At 36.7% G+C, this 19,524-nt stretch overlaps 1 protein-coding gene across 4 annotated transcripts in view; it reads right to left on the minus strand.

Moving 5' to 3' along the window:
* Positions 1 to 617: 617 nt before the first annotated feature.
* Positions 618 to 19,524, minus strand: part of LOC109107205 (2-oxoglutarate dehydrogenase, mitochondrial) — a 28,448-nt gene continuing 9,541 nt past the window's right edge. For 2 of the 4 annotated variants that reach the window (XM_042730087.1, XM_042730088.1), the window contains exons 5-23: positions 12,340 to 12,455; positions 9,191 to 9,345; positions 8,770 to 8,916; positions 8,580 to 8,670; positions 8,290 to 8,469; positions 7,991 to 8,119; positions 7,719 to 7,898; positions 7,470 to 7,622; positions 7,274 to 7,376; positions 4,501 to 4,629; positions 4,262 to 4,412; positions 3,939 to 4,066; positions 3,681 to 3,859; positions 3,512 to 3,583; positions 3,289 to 3,414; positions 3,103 to 3,175; positions 2,114 to 2,277; positions 1,883 to 2,037; positions 618 to 1,796 (exon numbers count right to left, since the gene is read on the minus strand). In XM_042730087.1, coding sequence (XP_042586021.1) covers positions 1,676 to 1,796; positions 1,883 to 2,037; positions 2,114 to 2,277; positions 3,103 to 3,175; positions 3,289 to 3,414; positions 3,512 to 3,583; positions 3,681 to 3,859; positions 3,939 to 4,066; positions 4,262 to 4,412; positions 4,501 to 4,629; positions 7,274 to 7,376; positions 7,470 to 7,622; positions 7,719 to 7,898; positions 7,991 to 8,119; positions 8,290 to 8,469; positions 8,580 to 8,670; positions 8,770 to 8,916; positions 9,191 to 9,345; positions 12,340 to 12,455 — 2,552 coding nt within the window. In that variant the 3' untranslated portion in view covers positions 618 to 1,675. Of the gene's footprint in view, positions 1,797 to 1,882; positions 2,038 to 2,113; positions 2,278 to 3,102; positions 3,176 to 3,288; positions 3,415 to 3,511; positions 3,584 to 3,680; positions 3,860 to 3,938; positions 4,067 to 4,261; positions 4,413 to 4,500; positions 4,630 to 7,273; positions 7,377 to 7,469; positions 7,623 to 7,718; positions 7,899 to 7,990; positions 8,120 to 8,289; positions 8,470 to 8,579; positions 8,671 to 8,769; positions 8,917 to 9,190; positions 9,346 to 12,339; positions 12,456 to 16,532; positions 16,584 to 17,942; positions 17,988 to 19,524 lie in introns of all 4 variants that reach the window. The other 2 variants (XM_042730089.1, XM_042730086.1) reach the window with 2 other exon arrangements.

The raw sequence follows: 19,524 nt of genomic DNA on the forward strand, positions 1-19,524 counted from the left end.
TATGAAAAAAATTGAGGTTCCTGTGCGATTTTATTTAGGGCGTCATACCACAAACAGCCACTGGGAGCCATCAAAACCTTTGAATTTTGTTTAATGAATTTTTCTCTAGATTTCTCTGTCAATTCTATATTAAAATAACCACCAAATATGGAATCCTGAGACTCAGACCTTTCCAATGATATGTTTGTTGCCAAGATTATAAAACGTTTTGATTCTAAAAGACCGTAATGCATTTTGTAATATGACACTCGACACTGCCCACTAAGGGGGAGGAGACCGCCATAAGATTTTAAAGTACCATTTCCATGGTAACGCAATGTCCGATTTCAAAATGGTTATCACAGGATGAATCTTGGGCTTCTAAGCTTTCAAGTGATATATAATTTATGATGATTACTAAAAGATTTTATAGAGAAAAAGGACAACAAAAAAGGTGGGACGGTGACAGTTAAGGGGTTAATCCAGTTAGATTATTTGAATATAACGAAATTTAAAATCACTTCATTTGCAAGATGTAGACTACTAGCACTGGTTGTGTCCTCAAAAATCACATGCCATTTTGCACAATCACAGACACAATGCAGTTTCTTAAACTAATAAATGAACAACTTCCAACGTTTGAGAAGATAATGAGTTTATTGTATGAAGCTAAACCGTTACGAGGACAGAATCTTATTCCTCCAAAAACCAAAATAAATAAAATCATTTGCTCTCTCTCTCTTTGAAAAAGCCAAAAGGATGTCATTGGTTTCTATTTAAAAGAGCAACCACAAACAGGTGTAATTCGGTCTTGCTTGCCATATTAAATGTCCCTGCTGCTGGGTTGGGCTGCATGGCACACATTATCAGATGGCAAAGAGGGTTTATCTGGAGCAGGCTGCATCAATGATTAGCCGAGTGTACAGACTATAGACAATGATCTGGAACCAGAACAGAGGCACGTACATGTAAAGGTGCCACAAAAAATGTCCAGTCCTGATTTTAACGCCAAGCCTTTCCTCCTCTGAATACGAAGTCATTTTTACATAAATACACTCATACAACTGCAACATCCACTTCAGTGAACCAACTGTTTTCCTTCTTACCAGAAAACCATCATTTTTACCACTTACTTTGCAATCCAGCCCACTATACAGACTCTGCAGACGTATGTGCCAAAATTCTCCCTTATTCTGAACTTAGCCCACAATTATCAATAAAGAAAACCAAAAGAAAACACAAACATACAAATTAAAGCCATATAGCCGTGGAGAATCGGGATACCAACAACCCTACTTTTGAAAGTTTAAGGAAAAAATCTCTTAATCGTGAGTTTGGAGGCAACAGACGTGAAGACTGTAACGGGACTGGAGCGGTGCTTTGGTTGTAAATGCATTAGGTCTATTCAAATCAACATTTGTGCTGTTATACTCAACCAAGAGAATCGGAATTTCCTGCGGTTCATCATCATTTGGTGTTGTTGAACTGGGCAACAATGGTGACGAAGGCTTGAACTGAACTATATTAACTAAAAAAAATAGTGAATTCATGCAGGAGACAGTGTGAGCCCAGGACGGAGAGTGTATTTTGCAAACCAGAACATGCTGGATAAACTGTATTCTTTATGGGATAAAACGGTTTGGCGTAGTGTATTTGGTTGCCAGGTCAATGGGGTGTTTGTGAGTTTCGGACAGGTTTAGACGTGGTCTTTGAAGGCGTCCAGGTTGAAGGCAGTGTCGAGGAAACGCTTCAGCTCCAGAAGATGGGTGTTCTTGTTTCCCGTGGCTGGGGCGGAGGCAGGCTCACGTCCGGCATACCTGCACACAGAAGGACAGAGTGAGGATTGGTCAAAATACAGAGCACCTGGAGTGTCACGGCTCTATATAAGACGACGAGAGCTTACCAGACAGGCTTGGCACGGTCGATGGTGGTGCGCATGCGGGGCTTGACGTAGTCGTAGTATCCCTGGTTCTTATGCTCCTCTTGACACCAGACCAGGTCAGCATTGGGATATTTCTCAGTCTCAGCCTTCACCAGGTCAAACGGGAAAGGAGAGAGCTGGGGAGGAGCGAGAGGGAGAATCAGATCATCATTCAAGAAAGCATTGCTGAAGTTCTACTGAAGACGGCGGTACCTGCTCAATGCGAGTGATGGCCACAGAGTCCTCCATGTTGCGTGTTTTGCGTTCACGTGTGAGCTCGTAATAGACTTTTCCTGTACAGAAGATGATGCGCTTGACCTCTGAGGGGTTTTGAGTTACCTGTCCATCATCTGGGATCACACGCTGGAAATGAGTGCCTGGAGAGATACGCACAGATAGTATGTGTTTATTTGCATGTTGTTTTATGCACCTTTTTTTGCCGACAAGTCATATTCGTTGTGTACTGTATGTTGAATTATAGCTGACTGGTATTTATTTGATCAAATATAATTCCCAGTGCACACAAACTATCAGACTTCCTTTTTATTCATCTGTTTTAACTTCTTATGAAATATACTCTAATAGAATTACAAAATCAAAAAAGTATAAATCTAATTTTACAGGTCATTTTTTAAAATTAAACTCTAATAATAATATATTTACATTTATTTATTTTCAAATTATTTACATCCGTGTAAATATTATTTAAAATAAATAGAAATTTAATTGCAGAAATTATGCACTGTGTTATTTACTATCATTTAATAGTATGATATAATTTATACCAACTTTCTGGTGGCAAATTAGCAACCCTGCTCTCTAAGAAATCGACATCAGACATAAAAAAAAAAAAATCTATAGTGGTCAACCACTACTAAAAGCTTTTTTTTTTTTTTTTTTTTTTTTTTTTTTAAATCAACCTATCTATCAGATTTCCCATTTAGCTCAAACAATCACACTTTCATCATAGAGTTGATATCCAAAGCTCTTGCATTTCTTATTTCAACTTTGTTTCACATTCTCCCAAAGCCTGCAGATTTAAAACCCTCTCATGTAATGTTGAAATGAAGTCTTATAATTTGTTTTTCTTTTTAAATTAGCCATGCTGATGCCAACATGCTATCCCGGCAATATAGTGTTTTAATGTGGTACAGTTGTTTAATAAATTCCCTTTAAACAGCAAGAAACAAACGGTTTCTGACCTGGTAGCATCTGGTCAAAGTTAGACTTGGCCTCCGGGTGACGCAGCAGAGATTTGGGGGTGAAGACAATAAGCTAAAAACAAGAAAATGAATAAATTAATTGAAAATTCAAAATGTTCTTTAAGTACCAGTAATGCATTTCATGAATCAGCGAACTTTCAGATGCTCCCAGACAGCTGAACTCACAGGTTTTCTGAAGGGAAGAAGGATCTGCCTCCTTATTACATGGAAATAGTTGGCGGGATTTGAACAGTTTACGACAATCCAGTTGCAGTCATACAGCTGACGCACCTCAAAGTCATCAGTGACTTTCTGCAGCCAAAATAACAGTTGCATTGATATATTCCGACTATGAAAGCTTTGTTAATATCAAGATAGTATCAACATTTAGAGACGTTAGAAGTCTTACAGGGTTAAAGTCAGGGTCATCATTGCACATCTGCAGGAAGCGCTCTGGACGGGCAGAAGAGTGCTCGGGACCCTGTGAAGGGACAAAATAAAACCACATCAACTCATTTACAGCCAGCTCACAAGGATGAGTGAAAAGTGGTATGAATTGTGGGTAATAATGGGCTTACCATGCCCTCCATGCCATGTGGCAGCAGTAAGACAATGCCGTTCTGGCGGACCCATTTAGCTTGGCCAGGGCAGATGAACTGGTCTATTATACACTGAGCCGTGTTATGGAAGTCTCCAAACTGGGCCTCCCACAGAACTAGAGCATTGGGACTGGCCATAGCAAAGCCCAACTCAAAACCTAAAGAAAACATGAGTTTCCATGAGAGCCCTCTACCTTGCAGAGATCATTTTAACAAGTACTGCGAGCGTCTGAATACCTAGTACTCCGTACTCAGACAGAGAGCTGTTGCAGACGGTGTACGGCGCTTGGTTAGGGGATACGTGGTTCATGGGAATGCAGATCCTCTTGTCTACGTTCTGATCATGAAGAACATGGTGACGGTGACTGCAAATGGAACAAGCAACAGGTCAGTGACCTTTTACACTGGGCTGAGATTCAAAATAATGCTGCGTTTGAAATAGTGGCTCTACAAAAACAGTCTATGAAACAGAAATGTGTAGACGTTACTACCTAACTAGATTTAGATTCATAACTACATGATGATTATTTTGTTATGTGGTTCAGTGTTATTGTTTATACCTGAAGGTTCCTCTTTCCACATCTTGGCCACTGAGACGCACATGGATGCCCTCCTTGAGCAGAGAGCCGAAGGCCATGTACTCTCCCAGAGCCCAGTCCACGGTCCTGTTCTTGATCATTTCAGCACGGCCCTTCAGAATACGACTCAGACCTGTACATGAAGGGAAGATGAGTATTATAGTAACAGAATGCATGAAATGTGTGCATATTTATGTACTATTTTGCTAGGTCTAGTGCACCTCCATGAATTGTGAAGTCCTCCACGGGTACTGATGACGCCACTTGTCCGATGTGGGACAGCTCCTCCTCTTGCAGACCGGTGGATGGGCAGCTCATACTCTTGGGCTGACCATCCAGAGTGAAAAAACCTGCACACCAAACACAATGACTGTGCTGTAAGATCTAGAAACAGATTAAGCAGCAGCAAAATGCTGTACATTAATGCTGTTTAAATCAGTCTTGCTTAGTCTATTGTTTGACTAAGTCTGGCACATATTGCAACTCATTGTGAACCACCCACTTCCAGATGGTCACCGGAAGATACAACTGGAACAAAACATTTAAAGAAAGACATTATTTCCAACAAAGTTTAGAGAGAAGCATTTTCCCAGTTTAATAAATCACTAAGTTAATTAAAATTAATAGTTAATTAATAATAGTTAAATAAAATCACCCCTGTAAGTTCAAGGTCATATGTCTCCACGTTTGAGTGCAATGCCTACATCTTAAAATCCAATCAACAACTGATAAATAGAAGTCTCTGTCCTACTTTTATTCTTTTTCAATAATCCATTTAATTTAGATGTACTTCACATAATGGAAGAAAAAATATGTTACTGTTAAGAGGGAAGCAACATTACATGACCAAGATGTTTTCCCAAATATCAGCACGAATATAATGTGACATTGATTTTATACAACAGTAGTTCAAAAAACTAAAATTCAATATTAGGTGACTTACACTGGACATTCCAGGAAACAATATTGACAGTTTTTGCTCAATTGTGCAGACAAAAATAGTTCTTAAAGCCACGGCAGAACTGCTGCGTGTCTCCGAGCAACACAGCAGTGTTTTGTTACTGAATGAATCCACATTTTTGAATGAATCGAGTGAGTCAGTGACTCACTGGGCCATTCATTAAGGCAGTGGCTGTTTCTCAATTACAAAAATGCAAATAACAGACTTGTGTTCTCGTGGAGACCGGTCTTGCCAGGCTTCCTTGAAAGAACGAATTTGGAAGGATGCGAGAACACAGAATCTGTCTTTGTGAGAATTGAGATGCGCTGTGTTGTTGCTGTTCAACTGACAGAGACAGCAGGTTATAAGGAGTGAGACAGCAGCACGCAATGCACAATAACATCACAAATGCCATAACACTTTAAAAACATTTCATTTTATTATAGACAATATGTTCATATTATTTTATAGCTTTTCACTGCATGTATGTGTGAAAATGATTAGGCTACGTACAGTGGCGGCTCCAGGACTTTCTTTATTGGGGGTGCTAAAAAAACTAATTAAATTGAGTGAAAGTAATGAACGCCTATAAGCTTCAGCTATCTAAACAGCATGCAAATTCAGCCACCATGTGTCTTTTTTTTATATAGAGCAGCTTCGAAAAAGGCACATTTTACATTTTTTCCCTGGTATTAAACTTCTCATATGCCACTATTAGTAATATAACTTCTAATGCCAAGTGCCAAATACGACACTTACAAATTAATACAATTTATGAACTCACATAGAAAAGAGAGAAAGTAGGGATTTTTTTTATTTTTTTATTATTTTATTTTATTGTTATTTATGTTTTTACACGTATCTATTTAGTCATTTTTTCTGACCATCAAGTGTTAGTCACTCTCAATGCCAACTGGCAGGAAAACATGGTAAATTCTAACCATTTTTTACAATAGATAAACTGCCGACAATTCATACAACTATTTCCACTCACCGCATGACGTGCTGTCCTCAATGAAAATCTTTTTTTAAAGGTTTTTTTTTTTTTTTTTTTTAAACAGGTCTATTAATTTATACAATGAATTATAGGCCTATTATTAAAATTATTAACACTGCAGTCAATAAAAATTAAGAGCACAGCTTTATTTTGTGCACAAATTTTCTAAAACAACTTGTTTAACGCGAAATAGGTTTCTTGTCATGTTTTTCACTATACGGGCCACAATAGAAATATTAAGGGAATAATTTAAGATTATTATATACCGTTATCAGCAAATGCTGAAGTAGTTTTGTCTCTCGTCGTTAGCGTGCAATGATTTAGCAAAATAAGAATTTTGCAATATTGCAGTGTACTGTAAATGCATTTATCTCAGCTTCATTAAACAGTCTGTGTAAACACATCTAATGCTACTTCAAGATGCAGCTCTGGTGTTTCCTGCAGTGGAAAGATGGAGTGTGTTGATACTGATTTCATTTGAATGGTAGAAACTCTAGTTATTTCTGAATTAATTGATCAAATTTAAGAATTTGACATGAAAGATGACACATTTAATAAGGTTAGCAAAAAACTGCTCATTTGTAAACAGTGGAAAATTAAATCCTATTGTTATATACAGCAACTTATTTTCAACGAATTGTTATTTATTCCTCTTTCACAGAGCAGACACAGAGCACTTTATTTTGAGAGTTATTCAATTGAGAGAACATCCTGTAACTTTGTGCAGTTTGGGGAAATTGTAATGTTAAATTTTTTTTTTTTTTTTTGAAATAAATGTTTTAAAAAAGTATATGCTGTCAATTACAGTTCTTAAAGAGAAAATCGGAATTGGCACAAATCGGCATTTGCAGGTCGCACTTAAAAAAATTTTGGGAAATGGCCAAGAAAATTACAATCGGTGCACCACTACTTACTAGTCTGATTTCATTGCAACATTAAGGAAATATTTATGAAATATTCAATGAAGAATCCTGTGGACGCACCTTCTGAGTCTGGCAACAACAAATTTGGTCATAATTCAAGGATGTATTTCAATAAAATCCATGTTCACACACACCTGGCCAGGGGGAGTCCAGCCAGTGCTTGATGTGGAGGATCTTCTCATCCTTTGAGCGAGCATGAGCTTCTTCACAGATTTTGTCATACTTGGAAATCTCTTCCTGTGTACAGAGTCAAGAAACAGATAAAAACCTTTCAGAAAGACTAGCTGAAGATACGATGCAGCTGATTGGTTCTGGGCAGGATTGTCTGACCTCATACTCCTGTCGTGAGACAGCCCCTTCGGCGATGAGCTTCTCAGCATATTTCTGCAGAACTCCTTTCTGCTTCTTGATCTGTTTGTACATCAGCGGCTGGGTGAACATCGGCTCGTCCATCTCGTTGTGGCCATTACGGCGGTAACAGACCTAAAGGAAAGATGTCATATGCCTGACTGATGTCATGAACTATAACCATTAATAAGAATAAAGTGTTTATAAAAGACACAAAACACCATCACTCACCAGGTCCACCACCACATCTTTGTGGAAGGTGGCTCTCCACTCTGCGGCCACGTTGCACACGTACACTACAGCTTCAGGATCATCTGCGTTGACGTGGAAAATGGGGGCATTGACCACACGGGCAACATCAGTAGGATACGGAGAAGAGCGCGCCATACGAGGATCTGTGGTGAAACCGATCTGAGAAAGGGATGCAGAGGGGTATTAAGAGGACATCTGATTGGGTGTGTTACCATGTATTTTAACACATGGGTTCGTTTGTGCACGTGTACCTGGTTGTTGACCACCACATGCACAGTGCCATGTGTGGTGTAGGAGGGCAGATCACTCAGATGGCAGGTTTCATACACGATGCCCTGACCTGCAAATGCAGCATCACCATGGAGCAGAATGGACATCACCTGAGACAAAAACACACACAAGAACATTTAAAAGAACATTTATAAACCAATGTCACTGATCAATCAATCAATAATAAAACATAAATTGATGCACTTTATGTCTCACCCGATTGCCATCTGTGTCTCCTCACTAAATCAAAAAGGATAGATTGATGCACTTTATGTCTCACCCGATTGCCATCTGTGTCTCCGCAGTAGAACTGCTCTGCTTTAGTCTTGCCCTGCACCACCGGGTTCACTGCTTCCAGATGGGAAGGGTTGGCCACCAATGACAAAGTAATATTCCTGTCAGTCACACGATTTATCCTCCTGTGGTACATGCCCAAGTGGTACTTGACATCTCCTGTACCCTGTAGAGGTACAGACATATTTCATCAGATGTAGTGGTTCTTTTGTTTGTTCTGATGAATAAGTTCACAAGGATCCAAAAAAGTGCACATAGACACAAAACGTCACTGACCTCATCGGCAGCTTCCAGTTTAGAGTCAAACTGGCAGAAAATTTGCTCCAGCTCCTTACGGATCACATTGGCAAGCACGTTCAGACGCCCTCTACAGAGACAGACAGAAAGAGATACCAAGAATCATCGTAATGGAACATACTAATGTCACTGTAATATCAGTTTCCCACATTTGAATCCCCTCTTCTACCTGTGAGGCATTCCCATGATGACCGTGTCTACTCCCTTCTCGCTGGATTTATCAATAATGGTTTTGAGCGCAGGGATCAAACTCTCACAGCCCTCCAGCCCAAAGCGCTTCTCCGATGACCATTTCCTCTGCAGGAACTCCTCAAACCTGCAGAAATCAGCACACATATATTACAGAGCTGCAGGAAAAAACGTAAAACCTGGGTTTTAAGAACAAAATATCAATTTAAACACATCCAGAGTTGGGAAATGCATTACAACAATAACACCAAGTCAAATGTTCAGTGTGAAATAGACTTTAATTTGGACAAATGGCTGGTAATGTGCCTGTTCAGACCGAGACAAATGTTCAGAATTTGTAAGAAAAGGTTTAATGCATGTATTCCTATGTGTACTCTCGCATTTGGCCTTTGTGTGTGTACCTGGTGGAGCGGACCATGCGAGCCAGCAGTGTTCTCTTCTCCTCCAGGCTGAACTGCATGACTCCAGGCCTCTCAAACTTCTGTCTGATCCACTGACACTGGTCCAGGTCATTGATGAACATGAACTCAACCCCTATATGCTGGCAATACGCCATCTGAGAAACACAACATTTCAGCAACCAAACTGAAATAAAAATACCACATGAAATAACAAAAATCACACCCAAAACAGTACCCTACCATTTAACCAAAAAACTTTTGTCATGCTTCAATTCATTAAACTCTTCAAAAAATAAAACAGTAATGTGAAACATGTTGTCAAAAATTAGCGAACCATGTTCATAATTAATGTGAAGTAGTACAGGTACATCTCAAAAAATTAGAATTTCATGGAAAAGTTCTTTATTTTTTGTAATTTAATAAAAAAAAAAAAAAAGCTAACTTTCTTATATTCTAGATTCATTGAACACAAACTGAGCTTTTTGTTTTAATTCTGATGGTTACGACTTACAGCTTAGGAAAATTAAAAAATTCAGTATCTCAAAAAATTGATCTTGATTAGTTTGAATAATTTTGAGTATAAATACTGGGTACCTCCTGGGCTAGTTTAGAACATGCAACCACAATTGGGGAAAGACTACTGACTTGACAGTTGTCCACAAGACGATCATCGACACCCTCCACAAGGAGGGTAAGTCACAGAAGGTCACTGCTGAAAGGGCTGACTGTTCACAGAGTGCTGTATCGAAATATATTTATAGAAAGTTGACTGGAAGGAAAAGGTGCACAAGCAACAGGGATGACCAAAGCCTTGGGAAGATTGTCAGGAAAAGCCGATTCAAGAACTTGGGAGAGCTTCACAAGGAGTGGACTGAAGCCGGAGTCAGCACATCAAGAGTCACCACGCTCAGACGTCTTCAGGAAATGGACTATAGCTGTCACATTCCTAGAACCAAGCCACTCCTGAACCAGAAAAAAACATCAGAAGCATCTCACCTGGGGTAAGGAGAAAAAGAACTGGACTGTTGGTCAGTGGTCCACAGTCCTCTTTTCAGATGAAAGAAAATTTTGCATTTCATTTGGAAATCAAGGTCTGGAGTCTTGAGAAAGACTGGAGAGGCACAGAATCCAAAGTCCATTGTGACGTTTCTGAAGTCAGTGATGATTCGGGGTGCTGTGACGTCTGCTGGTGTTGGTTCATTGTGTTTTATCAAGTCCAAAGTCAATGCAAACGTTTACCAGGAGATTTTTGAGCACTTTATGCTTCCATCTGCTGACAAGCTTTATGGAGATGCTGATTTCATTTTGCAGCAGGACTTTAGCACCTACCCACAGTGCCAAAACCACTTCCAAGTGGTTTGCTGACCATGATATTACTGAGCTTGATTGGCCAGCCAACTCACCTGACCTGAACCTCACAGAGAATCTATGGGCTATTGTGAAGAGGAAGATAAGTAACATCTGACAAACAATACAGAGGAGCTGAAGGCCGCTATCAAAGCAACCTGGGCTTCAATAACGCCTCAGCAGTGCCACAGACTGATCATCTTCATACCACGCCGCATTAAAGCAGTAATTCGTGCAAAAGGAGCCCCAACCAAGTACTGAGTGCATAATTAAACCTGCTTTGGAGATCTTGAAAATTTCTGTTTTGTAAATCTTTTTTTGATTGATCTTTGAGAAAATATTAAAAATTTTTTAAGATACTGAATTTCTAAATATTGTAGAAACTTAGTTTTCTGTAAAGTTGCTTTGCAATGATTTGTATCGTAAAAAGCGCTATACAAATAAACTTGAATTGAATTGAATTTAAATTTTCCAAAGCTGTGAGTCGTTACCATAAGAATTAAACAAAAAAAAAAAACTCTTGAAATATTTCAGTTTGTGTGCAATGAATCTAGAATATAAGAAAGTTTGCTTTTTTGAATAAAATTACAAAAAATTAAGATTTTTTCCATGATATTCAAATTTTTTGAGATGTACCTGTACATCAGTGGTTGTATGCATGAACTTGAGGAGAACTGACTCATAAATTAAATTGTGTGAAAAAAAAAAAAAAAGACTCAGAAACATGAAGTTGGTTCTGAGGAAAAAAGCAGGGTTGATGTTTTAAGTAATGCCATGACATTCAAACAATCACTCAGTCATTGTTTAAGCATCAATTTTGTGCAGCAATAAAAAAAGTTGTGGGGCAACTGCATTTAATATTTATGGTGAAGCTATGGCTACAGACTTTGGATCAATACTACCTAAAATAATAAATAATGCAAATGATACTGTCATGGGCTACGTTTCCCAAAAGCATCGTAAGCTTAAGTATATCTTAGACCCATTGCCACCAGTGGAGCTAAGATCAACTTTCAATGCTAACAATGATTTTGGTAAACGCAGTCATGGCTGGTTAAGTCAAACACCTGAATTAAAACAAAAACAACAAAGATGAGATTTATTGCACAATGCCTTTTTGACTCCAAACCCCACCACTGTTCACAACAATATTGGAAGGTCCTACGGATGGGTACCAAAACCCAGTATTAAACGGGCCCCAGGGCCAAATTATGAAAGACTGTAGTATCAATAAACTCGGATGTTATCGGTTCTGCTTTCGGTACTGGAGAAATTAAGAAAATACAAAATGATTAATTATATTTAATATATATAAAACCAAAACAGAGAACGACGTTCCCGGAACACACATTTTCAAAGGAGAATTACTGACTGTAGCATTGTTTCTCAGATAAACAAGTATGTTAACTTAGCATGTTTCTTAAATATCTGCAAGCATATGATGCTATTTTTATGCTTTAGTAGAGTCAAAATCTTACATACAGCACTTTTAATAGTAAAACTATTATTGTGCCGCATTCCATTTAGCGCACATTCCTTTCCTTCACAATGCTTAACCCAATCTTAACATTCAAATCAGTTAAACCAGTAATTTTCATAAAATGCAGTATACTGTTGGTAAACTGCAGGATTTGTAAAAAAAAAAAAAAAAATTTTAAGTTTGTTTAAAATAGTAGTTTGCTGGGGCTCCCTAGTGGGGTCCGGGCCCTTGTTTGAGAACCACTGCATTATGGTAGTCTTCCTGTGTGATAGAAACATTTACACAGACCTGAGGCTGAAATAATCCTTGTGTCCTCACTCACCTCCAAGCGGCGGATGATCTCCCTGAGGGGCAGAGCGCTCTCATTGCCCCCGATAAAGGTGGTGGTGGGCAAGCGGAACACTTTATCCAGATCAGATTCATCAAGCCCATAGAAACCTGACAGCCAAACACACAACACGTCCAACCCAACCCAGAGAAGAAGGGCAGGTGGAGAGGGAGGGGGACAGGGTCAACAGAAAAGAGAAGAAACACAAAAGAAGGCCAGCATTGATGCCAGGGGATGGAGGAGAAATTAAAATAACAAAGTGAAAGACAATCCAGAGAGGGAAGGGGTAGATATAAATGATAAAAACAAGAAAAAATGACAGACATGGAGAAAAACAAACAAAAAACAAGCATGTGTGAGTTGGTGGGCAATGAATGGAGTAAACATGAGGATGCCATGCATAACCAGAATCAAGGTGGGCATGACAAAAAGCACCAGCAAATAGCATGATAAATGTTAAATAATGGTAACAGCAAAGCGGACAATATATAAAAAGAACATGAAGTGGTTAGTAAATGTATGGAAAAGGAGAAAGAATGAGAGAGAGAAAATGAAGACAAAAGAAAGGTGGTTTGAAAATTAATGAGAGAGTTGGGGTGTGAAGCATTAGGGGGTTCAAAAAAAAAAAAGAAAAGAAAAGAAAAAAGTGGGTTAACAGCATGATCGTATAAAATATTGGTGTTAATAACGCTAGTATAATTGTTTCATTAAATGCAACCTGAATTTAATGTCAACAAGCAGCTTTGGATTGTGAGCTGCAACTCAGTAGTATAATGAGACGATTATATTTGTTTATTATTATTATTTCAGCAGCTCAAGCCAAAAAAAAAAAAGAAAAAGAAAAGAAAAGGACGATGTACTATTTCATATATACTAAAGTACATATATTTTGACAAAGTGCATTCTAATATAACTAGTATAAATAAACATCAACATCTGTATTAAGTATTTATTGATTACGTATCCTAGGCCTCTGTGATTTTAAAAATGTGGAGAATGCAAACAAAAATCCCAGAATCCAGTCACGGAACTGATAGTATATTGCAGAATCTCACTGAATTTGGCAAATTTTGGATAAATAAAACAAAAGTAGGGCTGTACAATTAACCATGTAGCAATATGCACTAGTATCTGTCTAAGTTTCATGATTTCATGCTTTTTGATTAGCAAAATTTAATTTAACCATTAAAATGGAATGTTAAAAATTGAACCAAAATAAATTAATAAATAAAAATACAATAAAAATGGAATTCATAGGGCCCCAATATCCTTACACAGGGATGATTAAAAAAAAGGCTTACTAAATATTTACAAAATATAATATATTGTTTCAATAACAAATAAATAAATTTTAATAAACCTTTGAAGACTGATCTCACAAAACCTGTCAACATGTCCAAGTCACATTTCAAATAATAATATAAAATATAAATGAAAATCTTTAGTTTATATATATTTTTTTTTATTATTATTATTATTATTAAAGGATGATATTTATTCACTGTATTGGGGCTGCAACATGAGCTGGACATTTCTTTATGAGATTCATCTTTGAAATCACACACATTCACACTTCCAAAGCATTGAACACAAGATTCAGACGGTTTCTTTATGATCCACAGCAACACTACTTATTCAAATTCCTCAACATGCGGGTTGAAAACCTGGCAGAACTGTAGTCTTTGGGTATTAAAACGCCTACAGTTTCTCTGAAATGCTTGGTATATTTGGGCAATGTGAGTTAATTTCATAAATGGATGAAAAATGAGTATTTACCGCTGTTCATTCAGTACCTACAACAACATGCCAAGCATTCGGCTGTACAGAGATACTGAGAGGTCAGCACACACAGACACTGACCTCTTGGTGTTGATCATTTTGGTTGTTCAGCAAAGAGTGCAAAAAGAGGCAGCCATGCACCTCAAGGAATATGAGCGGGTATGTTAAAGAGACATAGAGTAGCCTATAGTAGATCTGAGTGTGTTAATGGGAGCGCTAATGAGCGAGAGAGAGAGAGAGAGACTGAGCATTGGGAGAGAGTATGAACTTGTTTTTAGTGTGTATATGCGTGTACACACACATGTGGGAATAAAGAAGTGGATATAGAGGGTGTGTGTGTGTGTGTGTGTGTTTTAGGAACATTACAAAAGCATCCAAACTAAATACTGTACACAGACTTTATTAACCGCCACATAAAGCTTCCCTTCACCTTATCTGAAGCTAGAAGACAGCAAAGCCACCAAAATGCACTCCGCATCAAAATAACTTCCCCAAATAAGCCAGACCTTAAGCAGAAGCATTCTTCGCTACAAACACAATGTCCACATCTCATCACACAATATTTTTTTTCTTTTTTTTTTATGTGTATCCTACTTTCTTTAAACAGCATCTTTATGACTATGATCTTTTAAAGCTCATTAGGAATATTCTAGGTTGTTTTAAACTTAAAGGCTGGAGATTTACTTGATTTATGCCTGTTTATGTTTATTACAATGAACAGGAAACGTGTTTACAATAATATACTTATAATAACTGATAGAGGGTCATGAATCTAAAAAAATCATTTAACAAAAATCTATTATCTATTATCAAATATCATTATTACAAAAAATGTTTGAGAAATAGTCACGGTTTTATGATTATGATGATTATTATGCATTTATAATGTATACAATCACATGGACACTCTTTAGATATTAAAGTGTTATTTATTGCTGCCTTTTGAAACAGAAATAACACAGTTAACAATAATACAGCACAAAATAATAATAAAAGACAAACAAAAGTCCATCTCTCCAATTGGAATTAAAAAGGTGACCTCTGCTCTGTAAACATCCTTGTCAGTATTTCCCTTTTGAAAATAGATCACAAAAGTATTTAGTGTTTTTAGTTTTACATACTTCACATTTCTTTTGGACCTGAGGCAGAGAACTGGAAACATGGTAAAACTATTTTTTGTTGTTTTTTGATTTACGAATAATACTGTAAAAGGGATAATTAAATAACGATGTTATTGAAGTATTATTAATATAAGACTAATAACTTTATTTATCCCAGAGGTGAAACTATTAATAATGAGAGAAATAAGCTGAATTATTATTGTAATCAACTGTCATCCATATGTATTCATTTTAATAATTGTTATAATAATTACAAACATTCAGGAGGACACAAACTTGTTGTGAACCCTGCCCCATGACTTTTATTAATAAAATAGCTTAGATACTGAATTGCTACATTATATTCCTCAGCAACGAGGGGGTAAAATCACTGTTTAACTAAACACACATTTGTAGAGAGACGTGCTGACGCAGGTTCACACACGTCTCTCTCCCTCGTTCTCTCTCCCGATCGAATAATTAATTAAAGTAGCTAAATGTTATAATTAATTAATTCAAATAAATGTGATCTTACCGCATTATTTCATCTCTGTCTGATCTGAAGCGGGCAGAATGCTGAGCTAACGAGCCGGTCAGTCTTGCCTTCACGTTGTGCATTAAAATAGTTTAAAGCAGTGTATTCGCTCTTTAGCAGCAGTTTTTATGGCAATATTTAAATGACACCCTGGTCATTCTTGGTGCAACAAAAATAGTCCCACACTATCGACTTCAGTCATTTCTCTGGTGGAAATAAAGGATCGCGGTTTGGTCCTTTGTCATTGTTAATCTAGTGTGTGTAGCCTCTGTGTCTCTGATAAGCACAGCATTTTAAGCCGGTGCACCACTAGTGTAACTTTGTTTTCGTTTTGCGCAAGTTGCAACTGTTCCATTCTGTGCAACAGAAACTCTCTGTGTAGCGGCGCCTTTACAATTAATTAACCGTGACATTTTAAAGCGTGGTTAATTGTGAAACCAGTTAATCGCTGCATCCCTATTAAGAACCAGCTAAAACCAGACTAATTATTGAAACTTACTAGTAGATCGGTGTCGTTATTGTTAACTAAAACTATTAAAGATACAACAATCAACATAAAAACGCATCTAATCTCATTAATAATCAAAAGCACTGACCAATAGAATAAATATAAAAAATAATGCTATAACAATTTAACAATAAAAAAAAGGAACTCTGTCCTTTTGGCTATTTTTAAATGCTGCTGCTAACACAATGCTATGCAAAACAGGCATTAAATATACCTCACTCTTACTATTTGGTATTTGGACAGCTGTTTAGAGTATATGAATTACCCTTTTCCCAATTACAGGTTTGAGAAATTTCAGCAAAGTGAAATTCAGACTCTGTAAAGCAAGGTGAAAAATACAGATGTACATTTATGTGTAATAGTGAAGCTCTCCTGAGCATTGCAATTAAACAACTTTAAGCAGTCTTACTTTGGAAATGACTATAACATTTTGGAATAATAAAAAAAAAAATCAATTTTATCGTTCATCTATTGAAATTATACACTAGTTCAGAGTAATACAAAGGAGTCATTTTATTCTGCGAGGATGCATTAAATGATCAAGAGTGACAGTAAATACATCTACAGCATTAAAAATGCTGTTCTTTTTAACTTTCTATTAATCCAAAGAAAAAAAGAAAAAAAATCCTGAAAAATATTTTTTTTTCTTCTAAGCAGCACATTTTCTGAATGATTTCTGAAGGATTGTGTGACACTGAAGGCTGGCGATTATAATGATGCTGAAAATTCAGCTTTGCATCACAGGAATTAATTACATTTTAAAATATATTCAAAAAGGAAACAGTTCTTTTAAATTGTAACAATTCCACAATTTTACTGTATTTTTGATCAGATAAACGCAGCCTTGGTGAGCAGAAGAAACTTCTTTAAAAAAAAAAATAATAATAATAATAATAATTTAATACATCTTTCCAAACCCAAACCTTTGAACTGTAGTGTACAGTGCATTTTTTATTTATTCATGATCACCTTTTAAACTAAAACGCTTACTGTTTTATTTATATTTATTCATAAATTTGAAGCATAGCTTTTTGGAGATGTTAAGGCAATAACTCATAACATAACTTCCTGGTGTAGTGTTATCCTCTACTCAAAAGTCACTTTGCTAAAATATCAGAGGTATCAAAGGTAACATAATATAATGTATGATTACTTACATTAACTTAATGCTGTTACATTTAAAAACAAAAAGCTATTTTGTATCCCAGAATGTGTCAAAGATATTTTTTCTCCTTAACTAAATGTATTAAAAACTAATGCACAGAAAAAAATCAATTTAAAATCACAATCAGTAAGCTAGAAATTAGATTAAGAGTGAGTGAACTACCAAAACTAGTCACAATTGACTATTTTATTCTGCTGACAGTCCTAAAACAGTCCTTGACTGAAGATGCCTGAAAAATACAGTTTCAGTAAAAAACAAAAACTGATAATATACAGAATATTTCTTGGTGTTTTGATATGTTTAACCCTAAAAGCTACTACAATATACCATATAAACCTCTATTTGCTGTTAATTTGGGAAAAATATAATGCATAAAATCGAAGTGGCCACAAAGCTAACTAGCACTGCCAAAATCAGAAATACACACAAAAAGCAGCTAAAACTACTTGCAGCTACTAAAACACTGCTTTACAGCAAGAGGCACAGAACGGTTTTGACATTAAAGCCTACCTCCGATGGTTAGAGCACTTAGACGTGTCTTGACATGTGTAAGGTCTGAAGAGGCAGTAGCAGGGAAGAAAAATCCACTGGGAGTTAGTTTTTCCCAAAACCTCACAAAGACAATCCCAATGAGAGAGACTAACAAACGTTCAACTACAGCACAACTGCACTAATGATATCTAAAGAGTCACTTACTGTGGTGAACCACACATCTCAATATGGATTCCAGACAAAACATTACTGAATCACACCAGGCACCAAACCAAGCAATTCCTGCAGCAGTCACGGTTTCAAGACCCATGATAAATCACAGCCTTCATGACTGGAGAAGATCAAGCTGAAATTAAACCCACACACTGCCAGGCAGAGCCAAGACTAGCTACAAAAAGGATAAACACTGTACTTTCAAAGAAAGTGCTTATTTACCATAAAGATTTTACACTTGAGAGTCATAATTTAGCTTTTAGTCCTCTCTCTCTTTTTAATTTTGTCATTATTATTTATTTTTACAGTGTAGTTTGTGCAAATGCTGGGAAACCTGGCAAGGGGCCTGACAAATATGTACTAAGAGGATATGAAGTAGATATAAAATGCTGCTTCTCAAGAAAGCAAGCAAAATACTGTTTTTGGAAATTTGCACCCTTTAAATGTATCAGAACACCTTTAATGTACAGTATGTTCCTCTATATACACTGACAGTGTACAGAGTGCAAATGATTTTATGAGCTGTCCTCTTATATAAGTGCAGCAATAAATGCTCACATACGTTCATACCAGCATCAATATACTGTACACACAGAAGGCACCACCGAGTGAAAATAAATGATGAAATTTATACATGTTTTGAAAGTGCTGGTTCAACACATTAAAAAAAAAGGATTCATTTGAATCATTTTAAAAATGTATTGTTGTAGTTTATGTATGTGAGTAACTAGTTAAACAAATGACCTTTAGGGAATTATCAGACCTAGAGGGACTTTTTTGCATTCGCTTTGTGGCAAAATATGCAGAATAAAAACTATTTTCAGCAAAAAATAATTTACTACATTAACATACTTTAATACATACAGGCAGGAAATTATAGTCTGACATGAATTATACCAAATGTTTTTATTTGCTGTTTAAAAATTGGGCACAGATTAAATGTATAATTGTAGTAAGGTATAAATATAAGAGACTAAGATGGCATGCATGGTATTCTGAAGTCCCCTCCTGTTTTTCTTAATTCATACTTCATAATCCAGATGTTGGTTACACAGGTGTTTCTGCATTAGTCTCTGAAGGAAATAAAGGAGCTGAGAGGCATTAGGGCATCAGGGTTAGTAAACTACTTGGCAAAGCTTAGCAGTGAGAGGAGAGATAAAGAAACACTTTCACCATTTTACATTTGATCAGCTTCAGGTATCAGTTTAATCTTTCGCCAAACAGCTATAAAATGGTTACTACATATTAATATATTAGGGACATACATTTCATTAAAATGTTATCTTACTAGGAAAATTCATTCAGTGTATTAACCCTTTCATAAATGACTGCCAATAACAGAATGTTGCTATGCAACGGCAAACAGGTGTTTTAGCTGTTACTGTGT

Source organism: Cyprinus carpio, chromosome B8 (assembly GCF_018340385.1).
Source record: "Cyprinus carpio isolate SPL01 chromosome B8, ASM1834038v1, whole genome shotgun sequence".
Lineage (NCBI taxonomy): Eukaryota > Metazoa > Chordata > Actinopteri > Cypriniformes > Cyprinidae > Cyprinus > Cyprinus carpio.